The sequence below is a fragment of the Corythoichthys intestinalis genome, chromosome 2 (assembly GCF_030265065.1).
Source record: "Corythoichthys intestinalis isolate RoL2023-P3 chromosome 2, ASM3026506v1, whole genome shotgun sequence".
In the NCBI taxonomy this organism is placed as follows: Eukaryota; Metazoa; Chordata; class Actinopteri; order Syngnathiformes; family Syngnathidae; genus Corythoichthys; species Corythoichthys intestinalis.
The window spans coordinates 66,353,234-66,366,757 of NC_080396.1; the positions used below are offsets into that span (position 1 = coordinate 66,353,234).

Sequence of the window (13,524 nt, forward strand, 5' to 3'; positions counted from 1 at the left end):
CTGCTTCAGAACACTCCTGCCTCTCGTTCGGTGGAACCTCGCACGGCAGTTATATTTTTTTTTAAAAAAAAAACGCATTTTGTGCTTCCACTGTGACTTCGAAAGGGTTCGTTTGATTTGTGATTTTTTTCATGGAGCTTCCGTTTTGAAAAAGGACAAGAAATGATGGAATTATAGACATAAACAAATGATCCATGCAGCGTTTTAATGTTTTTTGAGAGGACAATAAAACTATAAAACTTAAATGACAATATCTCACGTTTTAGGTGGTCGATTGACTTCAAATAACGAGAGTAAACCGCAACTTCCGCACTTTAAAACGAGACCAACCAACGGCATGTGGGTGACGTAATTAAAACGCGAGGGTGCTTCAAAGACGACGTGCGCTGAGGACGCGCCGGCGCGTCCTTCGACTCTCAAGGGTTAATAACGAAACTAACCTTGCTGCGAACGTTTTGTCTTAAAAATGGGCTCTAACAAACAATTGAGTTGAATTGATAATTTTTAACGGTTAGAAAGATTCCTGTTGTTCGTTTGTTCCCATGGCAACCAGTCAGTTATTTCTTGTTTTTGTCCTATATCACACGTGGTGCGCATTTCGAGCAGAGTCTGGGCACCTGTTTAGATGCGTGCGAGGGAATGTTAATTTGTGTGCGTCCATGAACGAAAGTTAGTATTTCCCCTTCATGCTATAAAGTTGTGGTGATAATCTAGAGCCGCTATATGTCCGACCGTTACTTGCCTTTACTGTCATGTCGGCTCGTTGCTTCCGCTTCTCCTTGCCTTGATGCGTCGGAGAGAGCGTTGTTTACATTGTATTCGCTGCGCACATTTGAGTAAAAAGGGTATGTGCTTGTTTAGCGTCTCTATGTAACGGGTACACGCAGTTCCGTTGTGGAGCGTGGAAACCTCCCTGTCGATTCCTTCATGTAGAGACGCTGACGGCTGTGCCGTTGGATCGAGCTTTATTGGCGCAGTGGTTAGCGACGTGGCGCGCGGTTCGCGTCCCGGCCTGGTCAGAGGTGGGAGCGGAACGCGGGGCGGCACTGACACACCGGTTAATCTAGATGACGATGCGCATCACATTTAAATATGGGGAGAGATTTGTCTCAAAAATATTCTCACAAATACATCCGCGATTCACACATATTTTTTGTAGATGCACATATATATCCAAGATTTTCACATGTATTTTCGAGATCCACAAGTATATTCGTGAGTTTCACATGTGCTTTTGTAATCCACAAATATATTCGTGGGTTTTACGTGTGTTTTTTTATGTTGTGCGTGCACTCATCATGAATTATTGTTTGCAAACATTCGAATTGTATTTGTGAATCGGCGGCCGCGTGCATTTCTTTTTGAGACAAACATAACAAGAAACGTTCAAATTTTCACACACAAGCGCATTCGCGATTCACACATGTGTTTTTCAAATTCACAAATACGTCCGCGATTCTCACAAATACATTAGTCATTTTCACATGTGTTTTTCAGATCCACAAATACGTCCCCGTTTTCCACATGTAATTTTCAAATCCACAAATACTTCCGCAAATTTCACGTGTTTTTTTTTAATGATGTGCGTGCAATTATCATGACTTGACATTTTTTAAGTATTCAATTTTGCTTGTGACTTGTCGGAGCTGTGTTTTTTAACAGCGAACACGCGCATTTATTTTTGAGACAAACGTCACTCGATGTCTGACCAAGATTTTCTCACACACAACAAGCCGACAATTTTCACATGTGTCTCAAAACACCTCCGTTTCCACCCGATAGGTGGCAGTATTGAGCGCATAGAAAGGTCAAAAGTACCCATCAAAAGAGATCACATACTGACATCTAGCGGGTGACATAACACCGGGCAACAGATAAACAGGTGTTTTGGGACAGTTGGCCATTCGTTTTTCCTTCTAATGTTGGAAAACAAGCCCAATTTTTATGTGTGTTAACAAAAAAAAAAAAAAAAAAGAGAGAAATGAATCATCTCCCGTTTCCCAATTAAAAACCGCTAATTCAATAACGGAAACGAGCCTTAATCCATCTTTCAAAAAAAAAAAAAAAAAAAAAAAAAAACAGAAAGATGAAGAATCAACAATACAAACCAAAACCAAAACAAAACAAACACAAATATGGCAGAGGGCATAAACATTTCAAACATTACAAATCAGAGAAAAAAAACAAACAATGAATAATGCTTTAATCAATTATTCACAAAGTTTTTCACACATATTGTTTTTTCCGCTTTTAGGTTAGATTTAAAGAAAAAACAGATTTATGTAGCACACAATGTGAATTATGAAAGTGAATTATTTGATTTTTTATTTTTTTTTAAAAGATTTATGTAGCACACACTCTCATTATGAAAGTGAATTATTTGATTTAAAAAAAAAAAAAAAACAGATTTATGTAGCACACACTCTCGTTATGAAAGTGAGATTTTTAAAAAATCTTGCCAAATATAAATTTGTGGAGGTAGAATTTCGATAGCAAAATGAGAAGATTACTAATAAAAACACTCATTCTTGCGATTCTTACAGAAACAAAAAATGACATTTTCCCATTTGAGTTTGAAGTCCACATGTAGGTTCCTGATGATGAACTTGCAAAGTTCTTTCCAAAACTTATTGGAAAAAGAGCAGGAACAAAAAAGGTGCTGAACTGTCTCTGGATGATTTCCACAGAAAAATAAAAGTTTGTCTCAATATCCCGCTTGATAGTATCTATGGATAATTTTGAAAGCAACTTCTTTGACCTTACTTGTCAACAGAAACATATTGGGGATAGTCCATACCTTAGGCTTAGACCAAATGATATGTCCAACATATTGATTCCAAAAAGACTTAAGATATGGTGTGGATCTAATCTCATTCTGAAATAGAGATCAAGTGTATCTATTCGAATTTTTGTAATGTAGTTAACATAATTTACCCACACTTGAATTTAGTATATTTGGAGGAGATAAAGTTTGAAATGGCATGGTTACATTTCTGCACAGCATAATGAATCCTGAAGGAATCGCATCATAAACAATAGCATATTGCTGAGGTCTAACTGGTAACTGAAAATAATAATAAAAACTCCGCGTAAGACTTCAGGTGCCCGTTGCAATTAAAAAGTTGTGACACAAAAATGATTTTCTTCTGCATCAAATTGTCCAAGAATAAAGATTTGTTTTTGTAAAGAATTCAATAAGCCATGACCCGGAAGACGATGCCTGGTTGAAGAAGAACTTTTTCCGGGTCAAGGCTCATCTTAAAAGCGAACTCGTAGGAAAACAAATATTGAAGGATATAGATATAGAAGGAAAAACAAACGGCCAAAAGGTACACGGACCGTCTTGATAGTTCTTGAAGTTTGGGAATCATACCTTTATAGTCTATGCGCTTTATAGTGCCACCTATCGGATGGAAACGGAGGTGTTTTGAGACACATGTGAAAATTGTCGGCTTGTTGTGTGTGAGAAAATCTTGGTCAGACATCGAGTGACGTTTGTCTCAAAAATAAATGCGCGTGTTCGCTGTTAAAAAACACAGCTCTAACAAGTCACAAGCAAAATTGAATTCTTAAAAAATGTCAAGTCATGATAATTGCACGCACATCATTAAAAAAAAACACGTGAAATTTGCGGATGTATTTGTGGATTTGAAAATTACATGTGGAAAACGCGGACGTATTTGTGGATCTAAAAAACACATGCGAAAATGACTAATGTATTTGTGAGAATCGCGGACGTATTTGTGAATTTGAAAAACACGTGTGAATCGCGAATGCGCTTGTGTGTGAAAATTTGAACGTTTCTTGTTATGTTTGTCTCAAAAAGAAATGCACGCGGCCGCCGATTCACAAATACAATTCGAATGTTTGCAAACAATAATTCATGATGAGTGCACGCACAACATAAAAAAACACACGTAAAACTCACGGATATATTTGTGGATTATAAAAGCACATGTGAAACTCACGAATATATTTGTGGATCTCGAAAATACATGTGAAAATCTTGGATATATTTGTGCATCTACAAAAAATATGTGTGAATCGCGGATGTATTTGTGAGAATATTTTTGAGACAAATCTCTCCCCATATTTAAAGATGCATCACAAAGATTCGTGGAACAATTAGGAGGCTGACACCAGCAAAAAAGCTAAAGCCAATTGTAAACAAAAGGAAAAGCTAACGTAAGCACCAAGGCCAGACTGAGGCCTGGCACGGGTGCTCATTTAGGGGCTGAATGGACAGAAGACCACAGGCGGCAGACGCCGCCAGGCTCGCTCAGACGAGAAAATCTGGTGTCCTGCCACTTTTCCGGATGCGTATTTTTCTACCTTATGTGACCACCATTCTTCGTGGAAAACATGCCGATCACATCAGTTTCATCACGGACAAGTGATGTCAGTCAAGTAAGCATGCTTATCATGACAGCACAGTGGTTAGATGATAATTTCAACATGCACTAAACCACACTTACAAGAGCAGTAATGCACTCAGAACACTGCAACTTTATAACATCTTAATCAGATTATTTTTCTTAATCTAGTCAAATAATATTCTACACCTTGTTGTGGTAAAGACTAGTTAACGGATGATGAATGTGCCAGATTTTTCCACTTTCTTGAAGTAAATATGAGTATTTGTTCTTATTTAGTCCATACGTCTAAAACCTGGTCATTTTTCACCTAAATCAAGAAAAAATTGTTTTCAAATACTGTTTTGAACCAAATATTTTTGAATAAAGAACATTTGAGATAAACACGTTTACTTTAGGATTAAAGGGTACCTCGGGTAGCAAGACATGTAGTACTTAAAAGATAAATGTTTATGCGAGTTACAATGATTTGATATCAAAACCCCTCTTAATGTTTTCGTTTTCATAAATGTTTTTAAACTTTTAAACTAGTTGCTCGCCATTGTTGTTGAGTTCGCACGGCGGTGACGTCATGTGGCCACGAAGCCGTACTTTACAGTGTCACTCTTTAACTATGTAAGGTAGTGATTTAAATACATCCCAATGTGTCAATAACAAGTTTTTAAATTAATTGGAGCTCAAGCCAATGAGCGCGTTGTGTCCCTCAACTGACGCCGTAGTTCCCTGTTTACTGGGTCCATTTAACTTTACGGTCATTTGAGTGCTGCCTTCACAACGTTCAAGACTCCTCATAATGGCTCTTAGCATCGTAGTTTGTATATATTGTAACTAAATATTGCCATCCAGTGTATTTGTTGAGCTAAACGATTTGCTAAAATGTTTGGATAGATTTTTACCAAAGTCTGAGTAAGTTTCGTGGGGGTTGTTTGGGGCGGGGGTTGATCAGGGCCCTGGCGCTTCTCCCGCCTTGCAGCCGGTGGCTCTGGCGGACGGGGCCACGCCTGCGGGAGCCTGCCTCTTAACTCGCGCACTCCTCACTTACTTTGCACTGTAAATATCTTTCACCCTGGCACCTACATACTCATTCATTCCTCCGGGGAGAGTAGGGACGGGGCCATACTGCGGGAGGAGGGATGGACTTTGGTGTTGCCAATGCATTAAAAGTGCCAAAGACCAACTCCACTCTTTGTGTTCTAACCGACACCCAGAGACGAGTGAACCATAAACCATATTGAACCAGTCCAAATCAAGCCTCTCCAACAATAAAGTTCAAAGTTTGCTTTATTGGCAATTCTACCACATGTGCAAGGACAGACAGAGACTTGAAATTGTGTCACTCCCTCACTTCAGTGGCAAGTAAAAAGAAATAAATATATATAAAAATAGACAACTGTGCAATCTGACAATATTCCGCAAAGTTTTGTATGATGAAAGGCAAGTTAGAGTTACATATGGGAAGCTGTGCGAGCTTTTAAATTTACTCAAATTTTGAAAATGTCTTTGATATGCTTGATAGCCATGCTCTTTCCATACTGGTAGCACAACTCTTGCATAATAGGATAACCGTGTGTCATTCGTGCAAAACTGCAATAGTTGATAGTTGCGTTTGACTAGTTCAGTGCTTCTCAGTTATTTTTTTACAAAGCCCCCCTAGAAAAGAAAAATACTTTGCACCCCCCAACACCACGTAGACTATAAAAGATTAATACCTATAAAAAAAAATTAAATATACTTAATATTGTATCCTTTTCACATTCACAAAAGATAAAACAAAATAAATTAACTTTCAATGAATATTAACGTGATTTTGACACACAGCAAAACTGTGCACCGATGTAGCGGCCACAAAGCGAGATGATTGTTGGATGTACTCTGCATGTTTTCGCTGGAGAAACTCCAGCTACTTGTCAGCGTGTTGGGGATGTAATGTCTGAAGGTGACGTCTTGATTTATTTGGCCTCATGCTGTCTGCTGTTCACATTTTAGGACACAGAGAGCACACCAGATAAGGTTCATCGTATCTCATTTTAGCTTTTGGGAGTCTTTCGTTTGTTTCTTTACCTCCATCTCACTGTCTTTTCCTTTACTGTTAAATAAGTCTTCACGATGTCTCTCGAGTTGTTTGTTAGAGACTTCAATGACAATGGCCTGAGGACAGCTGAATTTTTATATTGCCGACGTCAGTCACCGCTAAAGTGCTGTAAGGAGTTTGACAAGGTTAACCCTATAGAGTCTACCCACGACCACGTGGTCGCTGTAGGGTTCCGCCCACTTGTCCGTCAAAACGACTCTGTATTTGCATTGGTTTCAATTGATGGCGCAGTTTAAAATGCATTTCATGGAAGACCCGGTGCTTTCTGATGCCGCTAACTCACTGGATCTGTTGCATAAAAGGCGTTATGAGGAAAAGCTTCGCTCTATACAGTCGCCAGATCCATATTTAATGCCCAAATCGATGTTTTTCGACCCACTGTCTTCGCCCTGTCTGCCTGACATCTGCTACGCAGATATTTACAATTATCTCGTCCACACTAAATCAGCCTATTCTCACGAAAATATGAAAAACTTCAAGAGCTTGGAAGCATATAAATACTTCGTTGCTGGTTGGGTGAAGCAGGTACTCGTCCACGAAAATTCGGCAGGAATCTATCTTGTGCTTGGAAAGGTGAGTTACGAAATTTTCAATTCAAAATCTTTTGTTATTGCTAACATCCACTGTCAAGTCTAATGTATTTCATGTCGTTTGTCAATGGAGTTAAGGCTTTTAATGTTTATATGGTTTAGCGATAGTACTACTCCAGATTGTCCCTAGTTGAATTTATTTTTTGGGCTTTTGACCTACATAGTGAAATTGTTAATTAATTGTATGACAACGTTCTTATTATGCCCTTATTATATTTTCAGGTAGTTCATTCACAACGTCTGAGTGAGACGCCTCTATCACCCTGGTTTGCTGCTCAGCCCTCAGGAACAATCTTGTGTGGACATTGCACCTGCATGGCTGGTTTGGGTGAAACATGTTCACATGTCACTGCTGTAATGTTTGCTGTAGAAACAGCTGTAAAGATGAAAAATGACACTACCAGAACTTCAGTTGCTTGTAGCTGGCTAGCCCCTTCACAAAACAAAAATGTCGAGTATGCCAGATCATCAGACATAGACTTTACAAGCCCAGCAGCAAAAAGGCGGAAATGTGCTGGGAAGTCAGTTAAATCAGTAACCTCAGGTAAACAGGTACTGCCACCCCCTGAGGATTATACTGACTTTTATCGAAAATTACACTCTTCTGGTGTCAAGCCAGTGGTGCTGTCAGTCTTACCCGATTACTGTGAGGAGTTTGTCCCCAAGATGGTTAAGTTGGACTTGCCGAAACCAATGTCCTCCCTCTTCATGGAGACACATGTGTCTAAGTCATTGGATGAACTTATAGCGGAAGCAAGTACAATTATGACCAACATGAAAATTGATGATTCTCAGGTAAGGCTTAATTTCACTGTCATTGTGGAGTTATAATATTTTAAGCTGTGACCAGTTCAGTGAAAATGTTGTCTTCATTTCAGATCAGTGCCATAGAAAAGATGACTAGAGAACAGTCAACCACAAAATCCTGGTTTCTGTATCGGGCCGGCCGTATTACAGCTAGTAACTTTAAAGCTGCATCTCGGACAAAGATAGAAAATCCCTCCAACTCACTGATTCAGAGGATATGCTACCCTGATGCATTCAAATTCACAACAGAGGCTACAAGGTATGATCAAAAATCATAAAGTCCCTTCAGAATAAATGCATTTTTCACAGGTTTGCATTCATTCTCATTTATTGCAGGGGAGGATCATTAGATTATCTTATCACAATATTCATATCCAAATTTGATACATATTTTCAGTTTTCATTGAAATGTAGCAGTGACAAACATGAGTGTATTATTTCTAATATTTTTAATACAATTTTATCATTGTAGGTATGGATGCAGTCATGAATGGAAAGTGAGGCAAGACTATGAAATGATCACCGAGCCAAAACATATACAAATGAAAGTGACAGAGTGTGGATTCTTCATCCATAAGGAGTTTCCTTACATAGGTGCCTCACCTGATGGCTTAGTGACGTGTGACTGCTGCGGAGAAGGACTCCTGGAGATAAAATGTTCTTTCTGCCACAATGATTCAACAATCGAATGTGCTGTGCAAGATAACAATTTCTGCATAGAGTCTGTTGATGGGCATTTCAGATTGAAAGCAGACCACACATACATGTACCAGATCCAGTGTCAGCTGGCTGTGACTGGCCGCAGTTACTGTGACCTGTGTTTGTGGACAGGTAAAGAAATGTTTATCCAGCGCATAACCCTGGACACAAAGTTCTTTGCCGAAGCATTGGAGAAGGTTGCCACTTTCTACAAAATGTGCATACTACCTGAACTTCTTAGCAAGTACTTCTCCAATAAAAATACATTGTGTTTGCCAGTTGAAAATGTAGAGAACAAGATATGTTACTGCCAAAAAAGTGACACCAAGAAGACAATAATTAATTGCAGCAGTGATGATTGTAAGATTAAGGTTTACCACAAGGAATGCTGCGGTCTTAAAAATATGCCTAAAAAGGGCTGGTTTTGTCAGTATTGTAAGACATTGCTGAAGAGAACAAAATGTACAAACAAAAAAAACAAAAACAAATAAAATTCTCATATACTGTACCATTGTAAGAAATCGTTTAATCTTTTTTATCAATTTAATTTCCACAGTAAAGATATAAATCAGTCGGACGGAACAATGGGAGGGCAGGCATTGCAAAGTGCACAAGCAATTGCAACAATTTTATCGAGACATGTCGTTTCATTATTGGCTGATTGAATCATAGTGATTGGAATTACTGAATTTAGAACAGAAAATTTTTGTCGAACCATTCCGATAACTCTTTCTACATGTATCCTGACATTAGCAATTTTTCTAGTTTCTAAAACATCCTTGGCATCCAGCTGAGATTTACTTCTAGTAAATGCAGGAATGTGTAATGTTGCATGTCGAAGGGCAATTGAATTGGCAACATCAAAACCACGATCTGCAAGCACAACGTCACCTCTCTTGAGCTTATCCAGGTAACCTGAATGGTCCGTGACATATTTATCTGATGTTCTGCCCCCCCACCCTTTTGAAATGAAAGATATATGCCCCTGAGGTGTAATACTGATTAGGAATTTTATAGTGTTATGGGATTTGTACTGAGAGTAGGTTTGAGCGCGAGCTTGCAGGTCACTGGGTCTGGCAATAAACAATTCAAAACAATCTATTATTGATGTACAATTCTTAAATTTTCCATAAAAACATGCAGGTAAAGATTGCCGAATAGTATCCTTATCAGGCCAGAATACAAGAGCAGGTACAGCGTACTTATAAAGAAGTTCAATATTTTCCAGGAAAATCCGAGAAACACTTGACCTGCTCAGCTTAAATAAACAAGCCAGAAAGTCATTGTTAATGAAGAACTTCATCTTCAGTAGGCACATGATAAACTGCTGGAATTTTGACACTTTCCTTACAGTCATGTGTGGTTTCACCCGCTCAAATATCGCCATGAGCACTGCCAGACAGGGAAGTCCAGTGAAGTTGGTCACCTTCGCAGAATTTTCGTCAGTAAAGCCAGACTCATCAAAGCTACTTTCACTCAGCTTTCTTTTCAGTTCAAGATTTTCAGTCCTTAACCTCTGGCATTCCTCCTCAAGTGTTGCCATTTCATCCATAGTACAACTCGTTTGGGTCCCCATATCAAGAGGGGCATTGACATTGGGGCCAGCTTCAACAGCCACCTCTACATCCTGACACACACTGTGTTCTCGACAACACTCTTTCGAAAGATCCAACAATGCATCCACTGCATTGTTACGACTAATATGTTCCAGTCTTTTTGCCTTGAATTCTTGCCGTCTTGCAAAGTTCTCAGCCATCTTTTTCCTTGATCGTTTGACAGGGGATTTGATGAATGAAAATATTGAAGGTACATAGTCTGGACTCAGTGGGTTGTCATTTTTTTCCCCTGCAAAATAAAGATTTAGAATATTAATATAAATGTGGCCATAGACTGTGTAAAAGTGAAGATGTTAACAGTAACTGATGATCCGTAGACAAGGCCAGTTTCTTTTACTTGGTACCAGCTAAATATTATTCAAAAAATAACGATGGTGGAAGAAAGGGAAGTCACAAACATCTTGAATTTGAAACTATGTCGTACTACGTCGTATGTTGTCGGCGATTAGCCTAGCAATGATCTTAATTGTGGTTATTTGTCAGCCCCGTAGACGAGGCCAGTTTCTTTTACTTGGTACCAGCTAAATATTATTTAAAAAAATAACGATGGTGGAAGATAGGGAAGTCACAAACATCTTGAATTTGAAACTATGTCGTACTACGTCGTATGTTGTCGGCGATTAGCCTAGCAATGATCTTAATTGTGGTTGTCAGGCCAAAACCCTCTAAATATATATTAAATGCATCTTACCGGATATAAAATGACTACTACATAGTCTGTGGTGATTTTTTGGCGTCCAATTTTCACGTCGAATCGCAGCCGTCCATTTCGCTCTTCTATTTGGATCCCTCGGAATACGGTAAAATTTCAAGTCTCTCCTTCCATCTTCTCTGTTAGTGCAACCAACAGCCACACACGCCTTCACCATTTTGACTATTAATGTTAAGGAGCAGAAAAACACGCCGTAAATAGGAGAAATGTACGTAGCCGTAATAGGTTAACATTATGTTTTGACGGACAAGTGGGCGGAACCCTACAGCGACCACGTGGTCGTGGGTAGACTCTATAGTTGCTGTCCACACCATACTGTCTCCCACCGCCTGGAGGTGCCCAACTGCACTACATGCTGCCGTGGATGTTTACACTTTACACGACATAAGCAAAGCCTTTTTCACGGGGGTCATACGCGCTCCCTCCGGCATCGCTGCTATTCGAGAAGTAATGGATTAGTACCAGCAAGTGACAGGGATGCCCGACACAGATACTAATCATGGACAATGAAGGACACAATGAATACATTCTGATACTATTTATTATTATTATTATTGTCTTTAATATTGTTGCTGTTATCTCAAGTGTTTTAATTGGTTTTGTCAGATTTTTAAAAATGTTTTATTTTGTTTATTTTTGTTTTCTCTTGTCCAAATAAAGCAAAACATTCATTCATAAGCATTCAAGTATAAATATATAAAACACCTTGTATGACTTGAACAATGTACAACATTGTAAATATATCTATGGCCAGTGGCCACTGTGCAAAAATGTCATTGTAACACAAATGACTTACAGCAAGAGGTCTTGAACAGTGCACTTCAAACAGAGGACCGAGTATCAGACAACTTAATTTTAATGGCTGCAGTGACATGATCACTCAAAACAAGTGTTTTTTAGTTTACTTCATGGTTTCAGGTGTTTCTTCAGAGTATTTTCTCATTTACACGCCCCAACCCAACACATGCACGCATGAAGCTATACTCTCTTATTCCTATGCCAATAAAACATTAAAGATAGAATGATGGCAGTTCGTTAGAGCGTAAATACCTAGGTTGCACAAAAATGCCTTTAAAAGTAAGCCATTCCTAACAATTATATCATACACCGCTCAAACACACCTACTTAAAACTAGTTAAATTCCCTTGTTTTCAGTGTAAATTTATTGGAAATAAGTAAAATTATCTGCCAGCGCTTCAAGTAAATTTGTCAGATTTCTTGAAATATGAAAAATGGCTAGCTGAAAATAAGATGAACAGTCTTCTTTTAAGCAATAAATTATACTTAAAGGGTAGTAACTCACGTGAACATTTATCTATTAAGAACTACATGTCTTTCTATCAGAGTTACCATTTAATCCTAAAAAAAAACTTGTTTATTAAAAATGTTTTTTATTCAAGAAAATATGGTTCAAAACATTATTTGAAATCAGATTTTTCTTGATTTAGGTAAAAAATGACCAGGTTTTAGATGTATGGACTAAATAAACAAATACTCATATTTACTTAGTGAAATAATCTGGCGCATTCATCATCTGTTAACTACTCTTTACCACTCAAAACAAGGGTGAAAAATATTATTTGACTAGATTTAAGAAAAATAATCTGATTAAAACGTTATAAAGTTGCAGTGTTCTGAGTGCACTACTGCTGTTGTGAGTGTGGTTTGGTGCATGTTGAAATAATCATCTAACCACTGTGCCGTCCTGATAAGCATGCTTACTTGACTGACATCCCTTGTCCGTGGTAAATCTGATGTGATCGGCATGTTTTTCACGAAGAATGGTGGTCATATAAGGCAGGAAAACACGCATCCGAAAAGTAGTAGGTCCCCAGATGCTATCCTCCTACTGATCCTGGCGTGTCAAAAGTGTCTCCGATAGCTTTTCTGTTTGTTTACTATTAGCTTTAGGTTTCGTGCTAGCGGCAGCCTCATATTTGTTCCACAAATCTTTGTGATGCAGCTTTAGATGGCAAATTAGGTTGGTGGTGTTAAATGAGGATGTTTTCTCTCCGCCTAGCGGAACTTCTCTAGTACGTGTTTTGCAGATGGCGAGAGCGTAATTTGTTTCACCCACGTAAAAGGAAACGCACACTTGTGACGGAGCCGACATGATATCAAGCCATTCGTGTGACGTCACTCATGCAACGGGCTCCAGAGGGAGGACGGGTTGAGGCCACGCGGTGTAGAATCGCACAAAACTTTGTCGATTTCGCACATTTGGAGGCTAAATCAAGTATATAACTATCGCATTGCATCATCAGTTGATTTTAAAAAAAAATCTGGATTACCTGTGTGACATCACAATTGCCATTATCGGATGATAATTATGGGTAACCGATATCATGGTGCATCTTAAATGGCAGTAATAACAGAATAAAGCAATCACATACAGAAAAATAGCTGTGGCCATTAAACGGTCATGTTACAGGCTACATTGTTGGATTATATTTTTTCTTGGCGCCAGCACCACTATGAGCGTAGACTAATGCAATACTCGAAATGCCTGTGGCCTGGCTACCGATAGCAGTTTCACTTTTATCTGACGTCATCATATTCACTTGTAGCATTAGCGCCCCGGTTCATAGCAACGTGCTTCGAGTTTCTGATAGCCACGTAACTTCACACGTTATCG

General features: G+C 38.7%; 2 protein-coding genes across 2 annotated transcripts in view; both read left to right on the forward strand.

Moving 5' to 3' along the window:
- Window positions 1–13,524, forward strand: part of LOC130912141 (mitochondrial import receptor subunit TOM70-like) — a 38,293-nt gene that overhangs the window by 1,588 nt on the left and 23,181 nt on the right. The gene's annotated exons all lie outside the window — the stretch shown is intronic.
- LOC130912140 (uncharacterized) lies at window positions 4,061–12,449 on the forward strand. The gene is made up of 4 exons (XM_057830006.1): window positions 4,061–7,038; window positions 7,278–7,850; window positions 7,934–8,121; window positions 8,335–12,449. Exons 1-4 carry the CDS (start codon window positions 6,688–6,690, stop codon window positions 9,050–9,052), a joined length of 1,830 nt encoding a protein of 609 aa, XP_057685989.1. The 5' UTR covers window positions 4,061–6,687; the 3' UTR covers window positions 9,053–12,449.

Excerpts from the sequence above, each read along its gene's own strand:
- LOC130912140 (XM_057830006.1), top strand. The coding sequence starts at position 6,688 with ATGGCGCAGTTTAAAATGCATTTCATGGAAGACCCGGTGCTTTCTGAT. Across the intron at positions 7,851-7,933 it reads TGAAAATTGATGATTCTCAG|ATCAGTGCCATAGAAAAGAT; the intron begins GTAAGGCTTAAT and ends TCTTCATTTCAG. Across the intron at positions 8,122-8,334 it reads TTCACAACAGAGGCTACAAG|GTATGGATGCAGTCATGAAT; the intron begins GTATGATCAAAA and ends TTATCATTGTAG.